At 42.8% G+C, this 18114-nt stretch overlaps 1 protein-coding gene across 8 annotated transcripts in view; it reads right to left on the reverse strand.

The window, feature by feature from the left end:
• The window catches only part of YAP1 (Yes1 associated transcriptional regulator), a 111194-nt gene that overhangs the window by 55476 nt on the left and 37604 nt on the right, over positions 1–18114 (reverse strand). For all 8 annotated transcript variants that reach the window (XM_053204194.1, XM_053204198.1, XM_053204195.1 and 5 more), the window contains exon 3: positions 180–295. In XM_053204194.1, the coding sequence (XP_053060169.1) occupies positions 180–295 (116 nt within the window). The remainder of the gene's footprint in view (positions 1–179; positions 296–18114) is intronic.

Consider the following 18114-nt stretch of genomic DNA (forward strand, 5'->3'; position numbering starts at 1 on the left):
CCCCTTCTCAAAAATAAATGAACGGGTTAAAAAAACAAAAACAAAAACAAAAAACGGGTAGAAATTAACGGTCGCCCATGCTCCAGTTTTCTTACAAGGATAATGACTATTTTCCATGGAAGGTCCTTGTGGTGCACAAGCCTTTCCTCCATGTGCTCTAATGACAGGGTCTCACTCACCTGAGGCCGAGTTCATCATGTTCTGCTGCACCGGTGGGCTGGTGGGTGCCGTGACGCTCATCTGGGAGAGCATGGCCTTCCTGGGGTCCTGCCATGTTGTTGTCTGATCGATGTGACTGGGACGAAACAAACCACCGCGTTAGACAACGAACACCAGGTCCTCAAAGCAACAACCCCACCTCCCAAAGCAGAGGAGATCTATGTGCACCCACGGAAGGCCTCTCACACGGTCACCTGCCCGCCCGTCCTCTGTGAGAACCTTCCTCGGCCTGTGCCCACTGCACTTTCACCACCCAGATCCTACAGGAACAAGATGTGAAAAACCATGCCTGGAATTTAAGGGAAGGGAACACCATTTTCACCTAGGAGACTATTACCAGCTGCTTCTAATTTACACATAAAAGGCGATTTGTAAATTAATCACCTATGACGTAGTCACATGACCAGAACCCAAAATTCACAAGAGAACCACCCACTTTTTCCTCTGGGAGCTAAGAATGCCAGTTAACATATACTTTTTTAGACCTTCAGGTAAAAATACAAAGAGGGGAAAATATATATATTTTAATGTATATTAAAATATATATTATATATTAAAATATGTATTAAATATTTAAATTAAATATTATATATTAAAATATGTATTAAATATTTAAATTAAATATTATATTAAAATATATATTAAATAAAACTTATATATTATAAATATATATTCCAAAGCCAAAACAGAAGTAAAACCTAGATCTATTAAGTTTTCAGTGTCTCGTGACCATCAAAGGCCTTTGTTAGTTGCTAAAGAAAACATTTAAACGTTTTCTGCATACTGTTAACTTACTGCAAAATATCTTATTACATATGCACGTGGATATTTTTAATCTGTAACACTGTGAGGGTGCAAAGGGTCGAAGATTCTGCGAACTAGAAGACTCCAACGTGTCTAGCACAGTATCCGACGTAGGATGGTTCAAGTTTTCTTCTTCCAGCAAAGTCTGTTTCAGTGAAACAGTAACTAGAATCACTATGAATATAAAACTACCTAAGAAATTATGTTTAAGGAATACCCAGAGAAGTATTCAAACATGCATGCAAAGTTCTCTCTGTAAAATTTATAAAAGCAAAAATTTGAAAGCCAGCTAACATCTCATCAAAGGGATTGGCTAACTAAATATTATATCGTACAGTAGACTACTACAGGTATTGAAAATATTTTAGGAGAACATTTAATAACGAAAATGTTTGGAGTACTGCTTTTTAAAGGAGGTTGTAAAACAGTATGCACAGTGTGAGGCTAACTTTGAATGTGCTGAAACCATGAGAAGGACAGACATCAACAAGTTTTAGTGTTTATTTCTGGATGGCAAAATTACAGAACTCTGCTTCGCTAATGCTAGGTTTTCCTACCATCAAACAATCATTTACAAACATTGTTTTTGAATGGGAGGTGGCCAAAAATAAGGGCTATTTTTAAAAGGTACCCCCCTCAATCATTTTTTGTGCAGCTGTTTAAATTTCATATCTGAGTCGTGTCTTCTTCAATCGTCTCAAGATGAGCTGCCGTGTCAACGGTAAGGAGATGATACGCGGTCGTTAACTTCCCTGAAATGGAGCTAGAACAGATCTCCTCAATAACGTGATCTTGCCGGGGCGCCCGGGTGGTTCAGTCGGTGAAGCATCCAACTTCGGCTCAGGTCATGATCTCACGGCTCGTGAGTTCGAGTCCTACGTCAGGCTCTGTGCTAAGAGCTCAGAGCCTGGAGCCTGCTTTGGATCCTGTGTCTCCCTCTCTCTCTCTGCCTCTCCCCTGTTCAAGCTATGTCTCCCTCCCCCTCTCTCTCTCTCTTAAAAATGAATAAACATTACAAAAAACAAAACCAAAATCTTACTGACAAGACAGGAAAAAAGGATCATTACACTCTGGCTAGAATGAACCTTAGGTATTACCTACCGGCAATGGGAGGAGGGGATGAAGCACACGGAGTCTGCACAGTTCAGTGACAGTGGCACCTGTCAAGTGGAGGCCACTGCAGGCCAACCATCAACAGAGGGAGTATTTGTCTCTCTGGTGGAGCACACGGTTTCTCAACCCCCAACCTCCCACCCAGCACTCCTTTCTCCAGCAGTGGTAGGCTGTTCAGCAGCAGCACGAGCACTTGCTCAGGTGCAGACAATACAGGCACAGCCTGCTCTCTGTCTTGCCAGGGAAGCACCCCATTCCAGAAGACCAAGTCCTTAGCAAACCCAGTAAAAGCTTACTCCTCCTCCTCTTCAAGCCTCCCTAGGAGCCACGCAACAAATTAAAGTGTAAAATGTCTAGATGTGCCGTGCTCCTCACACTTCCAGATCTCACACACGGTAATGCATGTAGTCAGACTGGAAACAAGCTTAACATCCACAAGAACAAAATGGAGAGAAATGTTTCTCACCGCCTGTTTAATGTTAAGAAAGCAGGAAAGGAAATGGCCAAGTGATTACTACGGGCCGTTAAATTTCAACGTATGTGTCACTGCATACTCCTGGTCTCCAGGCTTCCTAAAGGCCCTCCACTTGCGAGGACCAAGGAGAAGAGTGGGGTGCACTGGAAGCAGGCTCAGGATGCGGACTGCTCCAAGTTTCTGAATACTCAGCAGTTGGGTTTCTCTCAGAACTAATCAATGACACAAACCATCTTAACCGACTTATAACTAAATTGGCCTCTATGTGAGAGCTGAGAAGACCCTGTTCTGATGGCCAACCATAACCACCACATGAACATTCTGGAATGTGGGCACCAATGTGTAAATATGCTCTCAATGCATCTTTCTCCTTGAAATAAATTATGGTTTTGAATATAATACAGAGAATGTATACTTTTACTGCTGTCAAGAGATCAATTATTTTGCTGAAACGTTATGTAAGCACACAAATGCTAAAATTTCTCTTCCTGAAAAAGCTCTTAAACCCCAGTCAGTTAATTCAGAGCCCTATCAAGCTGTACTATGTTACCTCAGCTAATGTCCCATTTGCTTAAAAAGTATCTACATCTTCAGGGCGCCTGGGTGGCTCAGTCAGTTAAGCATCTGACTCTTGGTTTCTGCTCAGGTCATGATCTCATGGTTCATGGGATTGAGCCCCTCCCTTCCCCGCCCCGTCGGGCTCTGTGCTGACAGTGCAGAGCCTGCTTGCTATTCACTCTCTCCCTCTCTCTCTGCCCATCCTCCACTCTCTCTCAAAATAAATAAATTAAAAAAAAAACAACCATCTAAATCTCCTTAAGAAATAAAGATGTCATTATCTAAATTGCCCGACCATAAAAGCATGTAATCATTTAGATGCCAAAGAAAATATAAAATAAAATTTACCTTAGAATTTGCTTTCGCTTAGTCTGTAAGATTAAATCATGAAAAATACTGTTTTATCCTATAAGTCAATTTGAAACAGTATACCCCAAAATATCCAGCCTTCCTTTTTATCATAAGAACAAGAATCTTTACCAAAACATTTCATACCACACAGAAGTATTCTTGAAAACTCCAAGCAAACAGTTTGCAAGCCTCCTATCCCCCCGGATACGCACGCGGCACCCCCCCTCACCTCCGCCGGTCCCTGGGCCGGAGCCGTGTTCTCTGAGGCCCTCCCTGTCCCCGCCACCTAAAATGTGTCCTGTCTAAATCCAGTCTGCTCCCTCTTCTTTGTTCTGTTTTTTTCCTGATAATCTGACATATGTTACTTATTTTGTTTGCCTGTCCCCTCCAACGAACAAAAAGCTCCAGGGAAATAGGGACCTTTATCCGTTGTATCAACTACAATTATCTTTGGTGATTAGAAGCGTGACAGGTATTTGTCAGTGAATTAATGAAAAGAAAGCTTTTTTTCTTTTTTGCCCCAAGAACATCAAACTTTCTCTCAAGGTCACCCACCCACCTCCTCCAGAAAAGAAACCACTCGGGATGAGAGATCCAGCAGAACGCGCAGCAAGGAGGGCACGGGCCATGCTGGCAAGAGGGCCGGGGGCGGCAGGAAGAGGGCACGGTAAACGGGGGTGAGGCGGCCGAGCGAGCTGTGCCCAGGGAGGCAAGAGGAGCTACGACCAGATGCGGAAGAGGTTTGGTGTTTAAGAGGAAAACAGACACATTTAAATGTGGACAGAAAGAGACGAGCTGAAGATGTGCTAAGGGGTCACTGCACACGGTGGGAAGGAACGGACTGTGGGCCCGGCTTCCACTGCATCAGCTGAGGGACGGGGCGAAGGAAGGAATCCTGGCTGGTCGGAGCGGGAGTTCTGGTGTGAGGATTTCCATTCTCTTAATTAAGAAAGAGCAAGACGACGGATGAGGCTGGTATTACTGGTAGTCCCACTACGCAAATGAAAACTCGGGGACTGGCACGAGGTCGCACGTCCAGTACACAAGAGGACTGCACGTGGTACCCAGGAATTCTGAAAACAATTTATGTACCAAATATATGAAACGGACAACACTCAAAAATGTTAAGTTCTGGGTCATACATACCAAATAACAAAAATATTGTATAAATGCTAAGAGGGTAGAATAAAAAGACATGGGTATTGAAGATTCAATAAAAGACGCCAGAATATTACAAAACACAATTGTTATTACCACTAGGATGTAAGCTTCTTGAAGGAGGTGCACCCGGGAGAGTGCGGGGAACGTAGTGTAGCTTGGCACGTTCCCGAGGGAATGCATATTAAACCAGTGTGCGTTACTTAAGAACATGGGTGATGAAGAGTCCACATAAATGCTAATATGAAAAGGGTTTGAAAAGAATTGTCACTCAAACTACACTGATTCTAAAAAACGTCAAATTATAAATAACAATCAAAATATATAAACCAAGAAAATCAAATCAAGGGAAACTCCTAGAACAGTATTTTCCGAGTTTTAAAATATGCGTGGTTATACACCGCATAGAAACAAAGGTTCAGTTCATCATATTTCTACAAAGTCTGGATGCTGAACTTATTGCAGGAAACAAGAAGTGTGAAATCTTATAGCACCTTAAAAATATGTAAATAAACCTTTGCTATTATTTTGGAACAGAAAAGCAACTGGATTTATGACCAAGATAAACCCTATGATCTCACTCTGGAGCAGCAAAAGCCGGCAGACAATGAACTTGTCAACTTTGGGACTGATGAAATGTAAGCGGCTGTACTTGATGGAGGTCCACGCCTGACAATGGTCTCTCCCGCATACACAGTGGCTTGTCGGTCTCACTTTACATGACACAGTCTGGTCTCACGTACCAGATGACTTAGCAAAATGTATACACAACCAAAAAAGGGGCAGAAATACTGAAGTAAATAAACCACTAGAAAACGGACGTTCTGCGTAGTCCCACAAGTTCATCACAGCTATGGTATTTACAAATATTTATGGAGCTCAGGGCACCTGGGTGGCTCAGTTGGTTAAGCATCTGACTCTTGGTTTCTGCTCAGTTCATGATCTTGCAGCTCGTGAGATCGAGCCCCACGTCGGGGCTTGGGATTGCCTCTCTCTCCCTCTCTGCCCCACTCCTGCTTGCACTCACTCAATCTCAAAATAAAATAAACTTAAAAAAAAAAAAATCTGTAAGGAGCTTTGTATTTACACTCTCCCGTCCGGAGTACATCTTAAGAAGCTCAAACCTGGGCCTTGAAGATGCAGGGACTCTGACCTTAAAAAGAACAACACTATCACTGCCACACCTCCAAATTACTGGGGAAACCATAAGAACAGGAAGCTACGACGGGAGGGCCCAAGCCCTCATTCCCCCAGGACCGCTGTTCAGCAAGGAGGATGACAGCGTGCCACTGTGTTTGGACTCTCTCGGAAAGGTTGGAAAAAACACTAACAATAACAACAACAAAACAATAAAGACAACAACCTACAGTTTATTAAGATTAAGAGACTTGTCCAAGGGCAGATGAGCTGGGATGTACCCAGAACTGGTATGAAATCTCCAGTCTCTGTACTATCGACGCTTCCTCTTAGAACGTGAGAGCATCTGGGGTGCTGTTTAGATGCCTTAAGACAACCTCGCCATCACCACTTCCGTCCTCCAGTCCTCGCAGAATTAAGCGCGAGTAGACAGAAATATCTGCAACGACACCCAGCACAGAAACCCAGGATCACATTCTTCTGAATCTCTCCCACTCACATACAACAGGACTGTGGTAGATGAGAGCAGTTGCCAGGATTTCGGAGGATGGGATCAGTGACACACAAACATGACCTCTCCCAGACCCCTTGGATACTACGGGAAGAGGGGGGGAGAAACCCTCCATATAGGTTCTGAATGTCAAATGTCCCACAGGAGTGCCCAGCTGCCTCAGTCAGAGGAGCAAAATCTCGGGGTTGTGAGTTTGAGCCCCACGCCGGGCATAGAGATTACTTAAAATGAGTAAAATGTGAAAGAAGAGGAGAGGAGAGAAGAGACGAGACGAGACGACACGAGACGAGACCCACCGACACTTTCCCACATGTCAGATACCATGCTGGCTCCCCACAGAAGCCCTAGGATTTACTGTGCAGAGGAAAGTTGCCAACCTCTGCTGACTTCTCCCAGGACGCTGTAGCTCTTCCATGGAGACAGTGACCACAGTGACAGGGACTGCGGAGACAGAAGAGACAGCAGAGACAGGGACTGCAGAGACAGGGACCGCACGGGAGAGGCCGGTGCTGAGAAGCAGGCAGCGGGCCCGATCAGGACTTCCCTAGCTGAGAACGGAACCCCCCACATCTGCCCTCGTCCACTGCTCAAGAACAGTCCTTCCTTAACAAAGAGGACAGCAGAGCTGGCCCTTGGTCACACTGCTGGCAAGCAGCAGAGCCAGGATTAAAACGTCTTCTACCTTCTGGCTCAGTGCTCTTTCCACCTCATCTTACTGGTCTCTAAGCAGAAAAGGGTTTTCTAAAAGGCTAAACTGCCACTCTAGCACAAGAGAATTTCTTCAAGGAATGTAATTAAAAGAGAGACTCGGGCGCCTGGGTGGCTCAGGTGACTGAGCATCCAACTCTTGGTTTTGTCTCAGGTTACAATGCCCCAGTCATGGGATTGAGCCCCACAGCGGGCTCCGACCTGCCAGTGCAGAGACTGCCTGGGAGTCTCTCTCTTTCCTTCTGTCCCTCCCCCACTAGCACTCTGCCTCAAAATAAATAAAACTTAAAAAGAGGGAGAGAGAGAGACTCAGAATCCTTTTGTTTTTTAATATTTAATTAAAAAAATTTTTTTTAGAGAGACTGAGTGTAAGGGGGGGGGGGCGCAGAGAGAGAGAGAGAGAGAGAGAGAGGGAGACACAGAATCTGAAGCAGGCTCCAGGCTCTCAGCACACAGCCTGGTGTGGGGCTCGAACCCACCCTGAGATCATGACCTGAGCCAAAGTTGGACGTTTAACCGACTGAGCCACCCAGGTGCCTCTCAGAATCCTTTTAAATGCTTTCTTTTCACGGCCCGCCTTTGGTTCCGTTAAGTGACCAACTCTTGGTATTGGCTCAGATCACAATCTCATGGTTCGTGAGTTTGAGCCTCGCATCCAGCTCTGTGTTGACAGCGCAGAGCCCATTTAAGATTCCCTCTCTCTCTCTGCTCCTACCCTGCTGGCTCTCTCTCTTTCGAAATAAATAAATAAAAACTTAAAAACAAAAAAAAAAACCCTTAAATGCTTTCTTTTCCAATTCATCAACTATGAAGACTAAAAATTCAGGACTAGCAAATGAGTTCTGCCATCAGAAGAGAAGGTGACCTTTATTACAGAGAATGTACGACCATCATTAAAGAATGTTAATGATCAGTTAATTGGTAAAAACAAATTGGTTTTGGGGTACTATGTGTTTCCATTCCTTTAAATTGGTGGTTTGTACTCTAAAAATTTATGCTGGTTTTGTTTTCCCTGCTGTGTTTCTTACTTTAAAACAAGCTTTCTGGCACTGGTATAACCTGAGATACATGCTAACACACACGGTGCTTCCGTCTCTAGGCACGGTCTTCTTGTTACATGACAGTGTCTGAGCGCCAGTAAAAACACTGGCGTCAAAGACTCCGGATAAATTGTCCTCAGAATCTACCAAAAGTAACTCTTCCTACTGTTTACCTCAACGACACAAATGCATTCCATGATGAGCAGTGAGCCACACACAATGGCTTAGACGACACATATTTCTTTAAAAACCCCTCATGCAAACCAGGTGCTGTCAGCACCATATAATCAGCAGCCATCTAGCCTAACAGGAATCTCTTACTCTTTTGAAACATCTGGGGGCAGGGCCTGGGTGGCTCAGTCGGTTGAGTGTCGACTTCGGCTCAGGTCATGACCTCACCACTTGAGAGTTCGAGCACCGAGTCAGGCTCTGTGCTGACAGCTCAGAGCTGGGAGCCTGCTTCCGATTCTGTGTCCCCCTCTCTCTCTGCCCCTCCCTCGCTCATGCTCTCTCAAGAAAAAATAAAACATTAAAAAAAAAAAAAAAAAAAAGAAATATCTGCTACATTTCTCCAGACTACTTCAGGCCATCTTTTCCTCAACTGGACTATAAAACACCTAACTTCCACCTACCCTTTCAGAGACCCAAATCCCTCCTTCTAGAAACCTCTCTGTGGAACAGCAAGAAAAGTTAAAACAGACATGGATTGAAATCCCAGGTCCAACAATGATAATCTGGGTTGTACAGGCAGGTCACTTTTTTTTTTTTTTTTTTAAAGTTTATTCATTTATTTTGAGAGAGAGAGAGAGAGAAAAAAAAAAATCCCAAGCAGGCTCCGTGCTCTCAGTGAAGAGCCCGAAGTGGGGCTTGAACTCATGAACTGCAAGATCATGACCTGGGCTGAAGTCAGAAGCTTAACTGACTGAGCCCACCAGGTCCCCAAAGGCATGTCATTTTATCAAAATGTTTCATCTTCACTAAAACGGGAATGATTTATTTACTTACTGCCTAGGGCTGCAAGGATTAAATTCAGTTATATAAAAGCAGTAGTAATGTGGCCTCTCCAACACAAAGGCATCAAATATCTTTCTTGGCTTTGTTCCTGTGCTGGCCCACTATTTAAAATAGGAAAAACTCGGGGAACCGGGGTGGCTCAGTTGGTCAAGCGTCCATCTGACTCTTGATTTCAGATCAAGGTCATCAAGTCGGGACTCTGGACCCCAGGTCAGGCTCTGCAGTAATAGTGCTTGAGTTCTCTCTCTTTCTCTCTCTGTCCCTCCCCTACTCACACTCTCTCTGTTTAAAATAAATTGAAAAGAAAAACAAAAGATGCTTTTTTAAAAATAATAACAATAAAATAAAATAGGAAAAACTTCATAATGGATGGGCCAAGTCAAGAACGTTTAAGCACCTGGGAAAAAGTCTGGTTTTCACCTGATGGCGACAAAGAGACACAGCAGGGAGACAGGACAACTTTCAGGGAAGGAAACAGAAATGACAGAAATGTTTCTGGACCATTAGTTCAATTTGCACACACCCCCAGCTATGAATAGGAAGGAACCAGAACTGTAACGACCCAGGTGTAGACAGACTGACTCCTGGGACAAGAGCAACAACGGAATTTGGGGATAAAGGAGAAATCTCAGTCCTGTAACCAAACGTCTCAGAATGTTCATTGTTGAAAATCTCTTCATACAATCATTTTTTCACATAGGCTGTAAGAGGCTCAACTCTGTTAATCTAAATTCCAAGACAAAAGGGGGAGAGGCAACATTTCTTAAGTAACCAGCAAAGCCCACCCCAACAAATTCTAAAATGCTCTTCCAATTCGTGCTCGTATGCTGTTATCAAACACTGAACACCTAATCCTGTAAGGGATAACTGAGCCAACATCATGGGAAACGGGTTTTACAGTAACAAAAACACTGAGGAGTTCCTTACATCTATTCCCAACGCTTGGGATGAACTTGATGCTGCTCACGAATAAAAGTACTGGAAAAGTAAGCTAGTGAGGCTCCATGCAGCAACTTCAGCAGAAGACACAGATGCTGATGCGGGGGTCCCGGTCAGAAGCCGCCCCCCCCACAAAGGGTGGCCTCAGGCCAGCTCTGGGGGGGGGAGCGGGGGACAGAGCTGCTGCTGCAGTAAATCCAAAGCTTCCCAAGCTGCCTGGAGAGCAGCCTGCACAGTCAAGGGTGAGACCCCGACCCCATCCCCATCACCTCCGCTGAGGGGCTCACGCCTGCAGGGTTAACTCTTCCGTGTCCGTGAAGAACTACACGGTTCAGATGCCAGACTTCAGGAAAGCAAAATTCAACAACCTGCAGGGAAAACTCGAAGTTTTCCCCCGTTCCTGCAAAAGGGCACGGCAAACTCCGTGAGTCCCGCCTACCTCCCGCTGGCTGGCTGGCCACTCTGCTCTGAGTCCCACTGTCCCATCGTGCCTGCCAGTGACGGGGACCAAAGCTAGAACCACTGCAGTCTTTCTACCTCCCGTCTGACTCCGCACCAGCATTTTCCTGGGGGCGGCGGGTGGCATTCTTGGCTATCGTATTCCTGCAAACGTTTGATTTGGGGAGGGGGTGCCGGACACCAGGTTTCCCGCAACGCCCGCCGTCTCCAACAACTGTAGCGTCTGACGAGACATCCATGAGGTAAATCTGCACCTACTAGAAAGCTCCACTTTATACTTCAAGAGCACATTTTGCACAATTTTAATTATATGCCGAAATTGTCTGGAAGGCAATCAACCACACCTACTTTTGTTTGGAACACTGTTAATGATATATCCTTTTTGGATGATCACATTATTGAGAGTAATGCCCCCTTGGTACTTGTAGTTACTAACTCATCACACTTGGTCCTTATTCAGAACTGTCATGTTCATGGTGCCTATAGGTACAGACACAAGCACGAGACTCCTGATACACTCATGCCCAAGCATTTATATGTTAACACATATATTATTTTATCCTAAGTTACTTTATTTCTCCTCCGTATTATATAGATGCTGATTTTTTAAATTATGTATATAGTTAATTCCATATGAATTTGACTATCACCTATGAATTTTATTTTAAAGTAATACACCCTCTCCAGAACATCTCCTGCTACAAGACGCTGACGTGGATGGGCAGCAAGAAGAACCACCAGCTACAAACAAGAGAACAAGTGTCTCTACACCACCAGGTTATAACTGATCTCTCCTATGAGATCATGAACTTCTCTGCAGGGTAAACCGCCTCACACTCCATTTCTATTTCAGATGTGAACACGGCGCTCAATAAGCATGTGAGGAACAGAAAGCTTATTCCATTGGCTTATTGTTTGGTCCCCAAGTAATACTGTGACTTAAACCCCAAATGGGGTCAACTGTCCCAGAGGGCGTGGCCACTGTGAGCAATGAGTCAGCAAGCTTTTGAGAATGAAGACAAATGAAGAGAATGAAGAGAATAAGAGTCTCTTCTGTTTTGTCCCCCTCCCTGTTTTTATATTATTTTTGCATCCCCTCCCTTATGTTCATCTGTTCTGTGTCTTAAAGTCCTCATGAGTGAAATCATATGACATTTGTCTTTCTCTAACTAATTTTGCTTAGTGTAACACCTGGTTCCATCCACGTAGTTGCAAATGGCAAGATTTCATTCTTTTTGATTGCCAAGTCATACTCTATTGTGTGTGTGTGTGTGTGTGTGTGTGTGTGTGTGTGTGTACACTACACACTACACCTTCTTTATCCATTCATCCATCGATGGACATTTGGGCTCATTCCATACTTTGGCTATTGTCGATAGTGCTGCTATAAACATGGGGATGCCTGTGTCCCTTCGAAACAGCACACCTGTATCCCTTGGATAAATACCTAGTAGTGCACTTGCTGGGTCATAGGGTAGTTCTGTTTTTAATTTTTTGAGAAACCTCCAGACAGTTTTCCAGAGTGGCTGCACCAGCTTCCATTCCCACCAACAATGCAAAAGAGATCCTCTTTCTCTGCATCCTTGCCAACACCTGCTGTTTCCTGAGTTGTTAATGTTAGTCATTCTGACAGGTGTCAGGTGTTACCTCATTGTGGTTTTGATTTGTATTTCCCTGACGATGAGTGCTGTTGAGCATTTTTTCATGCCTCAGTTGCCCATCTGGATGTCTCCTTTGGAGGAGAGTCTATTCGTATCTTTTGCCCATTTGTTCACTGGATTATTTGGTTTTTGGGTGTTGAGTTTGACAAGTTCTTTACAGATCTTGGATACTAACCCTTTATCTGATATGTCATTTGCAAATATCTTCTCCCACTCTGGTGGTTGCCTTTTAGGTTTGCTGATTGTTTCCTTGGCTGTGCAGAAGCTTTTTATTTTGATGAGGTCTCAATAGTTCATTTTTGCTTTTGTTTCCCTTCTCTCTGGAGACAGTTGAGTAAGAAGTTGCTGCGGCCAAGGTCAAAGAGATTTTTGCCTGCTTTCTCCTCCAGAATTTTGATGGCTTCCTGTCTTACATTGAGGTCTTCCATCCACTTTGAGTTTATTTTTGTGTGTGGTGTAAGGAAGTGGTCCAGGTTCATTCTTCTGCATGTCGCTGTCTAGTTTTCCCAGCACCACTTGCTGAAGAGACTGTCTTTATTCCATTGGATATTCTTTCCTGCTTTGTCAAAGATTAGTTGGCCATACGTTTGTGGGTCCATTTCTGGGTTCTCTATTCTGTTCCATTGATCTGAGTATCTGTTCTTGTGCCAGTACCATACTGTCTTGATGATTACAGCTTGTAATACAGCTTGAAGTCCGGGATTGTGATGCTTCCTGCTTTGGTGTTCTTTTTCAACATTGCTTTGGCTATTCAGGGTCTTTTCTGGTTCCATACAAATTTAAGGATCGTTTGTTCTAGCTCTGTGAACAATGTTGGTGTTATTTTGATAGAGATTGCATTGAATATGTAGACTGCTTTGGGTCGTATTGACATGTTAACAATATTTGTTCTTCCTATTCAGGAGCATGGAATATTTTTTCATTTTTTTGTGTCTTCTTCAATTTCTTTCATAAGCTTTCTACAGTTTTCAGTGTATAGATTTTTTCACCTCTTTGGCTAGATTTCTAGGTATTTTATGGTTTTTGGTGTAATTGTAATGGGATCAATTCCTTGATTTCTCTTTCTGTTGCTTCATTGTTGGTGTATAGGAATGCAATCATTTTCTGTGCATTGATTTTATATCCTGCCACTTTGCTGAATTCATAGATCAGTTCTAGCAGTTTTTTGGTGGAATCTTTTGGGTTTTCCATATAGAGTATCATGTCATCTGCGAAGAGTGAAAGGATGACCTCCTCCTAGAGGATCTGGATGCCTTTTATTTCTTTTTGTCTGATTGCTAAGGCTGAGACTTCCAATACTATGTTGAATAACGGTGGCTAGAGTGGACATCCCTGTCTTGTTCCTGACTTAAAAAAACTGAGAGCTTTCCCCCATTGAGGATGGTATTAGCGTTGGGTCTTTCATATATGGCTTTTATGGTCTGGAGGTATGATCTTTCTATCCCTACTTTCTTAAGAGTTTTTATCAAGAAACGATGCTGTATTTTGTCAAATGCTTTCTCTGCATCTATTGAGAGGATCATGTGGTTCTGGTTCTTTCTTTTATTGATGTGATGAATCACATTGATTGTTTTACGGATATTCAACCAGCCCTGCATCCCAGGCATAAATCCCACTTGGTCGTGGTGAATAATTTTTTTAATGTATTGTTGGATCCAGTTGGCTAGTATCTTGTTGAGATTTTTGCATCCATGTTCATCAGGGAAATTGGTCTATACTTCTCCTTTTTAGTGGAGTCTTTGTGTGGTTTTGGAATTGAGATAATGCTGGCTTCACAGAAAGAGTTTGGAAGCTTTCCTTCCATTTCTATTTTTTGGAACAGCTTCAAGAGAATAGCTCTTCCTTAAGAGCTATTAACTCTTCCTTAAATGTTTGGTAGAATTCCCCTGGAAAGCCATCCGTCCCTGGACTCTTGTTTTTTGGGAGATTTTGATTACTAATTTGAAATGGTTTTCTTCTAAACCAGTAAAACCTACCTTTCACAAAAGCCAGTCTCATTAAACTGTACCTGGCTGACTGGTTCTTTCCAACTCAGCCAAGATTCTGTGGTGTTTGATTGATGGCACAAATCAATTTTAAGAATTTAACAACATAATAAACTATATGAACAGAAACTATCAAAAAATACATCTGACAAGTGTTTAAACTCCTCAAACACCTTTCAGACCTTCTTCATTGTGTACGGGAAAACCAAAAAATTTGGCAGGCATGTAGTGACCCTTGATAAAATGCACCTTTGTGAAATCATCTTTGCTGCATGGGCTTGTAATGCAACTATGCCACGGGCACTGTTAGAAATTCCTCATTTTCTGGGACACCTGGCTCAGTCACTAGGGTATACAACTCTCGATCTCAGGGTTGTGAGTTCAAGCCCTACCCTGGGGTAGAGAGACTTTAATAAATAAAAGTTAAAAAAAAAAAAAAAAGGTTCAAGACAAAATACAACCAGTCTTATTAAAAAAAAAAAATTGTTGATTTTTCCCAATAAAGGTGAACAAAAATGAAACGAAAGAACTATGCTCTGCTTTTATGTTAGAAACATCTAGGCAACCAAATCACTGTCATTCCTAAAGAAAGTAAGCCCATTTGTACATATATATGAGAAGCCAAGCGACCAAACTAAAGGATTCTTGTTACTAAGAAAAGTTGAACAACAAAATAAGATTATAACCAGAAACCCAGGAATAACACAAAATGGATACGAGGAACGTTTTAATTTTAAAAGTTGTATTGCTGCTTTCAAGCCCTCAAAGTATTACGACAGCAGGACTGGCTCTAAAATTTGGAGAAGTGGGCAGTCGGCCCAGATTTATTGCTCACTTATCAAGCCCTGTTTGTTGTGCAAGTGTTATTTATAGAGTCACATGCTGGAGGCCGTTCCCAAGCTAAACCTACACGCTTAATTGACTCAGGAACAATGATACATTCTTCAATCTAATCCTTCTCTGAGCTACAATTCCTAAGCCACAACCATACGCTTTTTATAACTGTGCGTACCTACCATGGACTATTTTTAGAACCCTCAAAAGTTCAGAGATATGCACATATTATAATTTCTTGATAAGGATGAGAATTTGCCCTTACGATAACACAGGTTTTACATTACCAGAAATCAGAATCTTCAATTGAAACTTAAATAACTGGGCTGTCACTAAGGCATTAAAAATGGGTTAAAATATGAGCAAGTGTGGGCAGAAACACATAAAACAAACCAGACCACTGATCACACTGTATAAACTGTAATCAGACCCTATACCTTTAGGTTAAACAAAATTAACATTTGCTCCCAAGTATGAAATCAACTTATGCAGCCTCAGCACATGGCCGTGTGAGAGTAACTTAAGCGTGTCCCTTTCCAAATGGTTGTTCCTCAAGGAAGGGGGGAGAATCTGGCCAGAGCTTGAGCGTTCGCTTCCTGAAACAAGCACACCTCTCTGAACCCTCATCCCAGGCAGCTTTTCTCTGTATTCTGTTCACAACGCCACAGGGACTGAAAACATCTTCCCAAAAGTTCAAGAAGGAGTATTTCTGTGTCCCCATTTTATGACGCAGACAGTGAAGATTGTCACCGTACATGCGGAGACTCACAGATGTGGTACAAGAGCGAAGACCAGAAGTCTCTCTAAATTATAAGGGATACCTAGTTCCTTTCTTAAGAATCACTGTAAAAAAGAGAGAGAGAGAAAAGTAAAAAAAGGGAGAAGAATGCCACAATTAAAAAAAAAAAAAAAAAAAAAAAGCTAAGAAATTTAAAGGTCCAGAACACACACAAATATTGTTCAAAGTACAGTCCTGAAACCACTTACATGAGAATTAGTGCAAGACTTAAGGGCTCCTCAGTATTTTTAAACACAGTGAGATTGGACAATAAGTGATCTAGCCCCATACATATTCTTTCATAATCTGAGATCCTTACATAGAATAGTAATGCGGTTATTTACCCAGAAGATCCAATCTCTTTAACAGATGACTGTCCTACTCCCCTGTTTTGCTTATATTGATATTCCTGAGCAAATCCTGTTTTAAATGAAACTACCACATATATGCCAGAGGTCAAAAAAGAAGTCAACTTTCTCACCACACGTTAGAGACCCTGGCAGTGTTACCGTTTCATTCGAGAACTGTCCGTCTGGAGCTGGGAAAAGCCCCGTGCAGATCAGCAAACAAATGGTTGTGCACCAACTCTGACTTCATTTGCAGCGACGTGACTCAGAGGCCTATGGCCTCAACCAAAGACCGAGAAGGGAGACAGGTTTAGGCATCCAACAAAGCTATAATCAGCCTTCTGTGTTTCTTCAGACACCAGTGGCTTCCAAATAAGGACCTATTCCCTCTGCTGGCTCACGTGTCTCCTGTGAGAGCCACATTCACTTGGTATCTACAGCTATGTTCAAGTTTTCAGCTATTCACATGCTTTCAGCCACCCAGAATATGAACACAGGACGAGTACAGCAGCCCCACACACATTAACCAGGTGAAAACCCGCAATAAACCCTTCTAAGCAGAGCAGGCGGATGGCCCCACCGAACAGACATACGGGGAACTTCTAAAAGACTGCTGGTCCCCCGACCCCGGATACTAGAGTCAGCTGAAGAATCTTGCACATCTGTCTTTAATCCCCATGTGCCATGAACACTTTGACAACACTGCAGGATGTCTTCAATTGCCTGAATTAGCACCCTAACTTGGGGAGGGACCCCAAAACCTGAACATTAACTTGTACTACTCTATGCTGCACTCTCGGGATGAACAGGACGAACAGTGCAAGACGGTTTCTATGGAAATAAGCAGTAAGCACGGTCTTACTTAGCCTTAATTGCAATCCATTACAAGTTATATAAAAAGTATTTTATTTTGATGTTTTGTTATTTAATAGATGTCACATTAGAAGCTGTTACTTGGATAACTCTGAAATCCTGTTAATCACATATGAGTGAGGTCATATGATGTCTCTTTCCCCGACTTATTTCACTTAGCAAAATATCCTCTAGCTCCATCCATGTTGTTGCAAACGGCAGGATTTCGTCCTTTTTGACAGCTGAGTAATATTCCATTGTGTGTGTGTGTGTGTGTGTGTGTGTGTGTATCACATCTTCTTTATCCACTCATCAGTAGGTGGACACTTAGAAAAAAATTTATCTTGAATGCAGTGATACAACCACTTAGCTAAACTACAGTTATTGGTATTAATCATAAATGAATTAATAAATTTTACATGAAGGACTATTACAGATGATAATAGGGTGGTTTGCCAGACCTGTGTATTTTGAATGTGACAAAGGGAGAAGAGGATTCTTATTTATGGCCAAGTAGTCCACATCCTCCCTCTATCCATAATGTTTGTGTCATCATGCCATGCTGCTATTTTTTTATTTTGATTTTTTTAAAGAAATCAAATGCTAGACACTTGTTCAAACCAAGCTTATCTTATTACGTAGGGCTGGCTCACAGAGACTACTCGGCAATCTATCGACAATGAATTATAAATACAGATTAAATGTCTCTCTTCTGTCTCCTCTGGGCTTAACATGTTCATTAAAAAGAGAAAAATCACTCTGTAAATTCCCCAGTTCAGCAGAATCAGAATATCTGTTCACACTAGAAACTAGCAAACAAAAAAAACAAAAAAACAAAACAAAACAAAACAAAACAAAACACAACACAGCAGGGGTTGGGGCACATGGGTGGCCCAGCCCATTAGGCGTCTGACTCTGGATCTTGGCTCAGGTCATGACCTCACACTTCGTGAGATCAAGCCCTGCATCAGGCTGTGTACTGATAGCACGGAACCTGCTTGGGATTCTCTCTCTTCCTCTACCCCTCTCCCCCCGCTCACACTGGTGTGCACTCGTGCTCTCTAAAAAAACACAAACAGAACACCTAGCATTCAACTTGCAAGTGAAGTATGATCCTGTCACTGAAAATAGTTTTCCTGGGGCACCTGGGTGGCTCAGTCGGTTAAGCGTC

The sequence above is a fragment of the Acinonyx jubatus genome, chromosome D1, assembly GCF_027475565.1.
Source record: "Acinonyx jubatus isolate Ajub_Pintada_27869175 chromosome D1, VMU_Ajub_asm_v1.0, whole genome shotgun sequence".
Lineage (NCBI taxonomy): Eukaryota > Metazoa > Chordata > Mammalia > Carnivora > Felidae > Acinonyx > Acinonyx jubatus.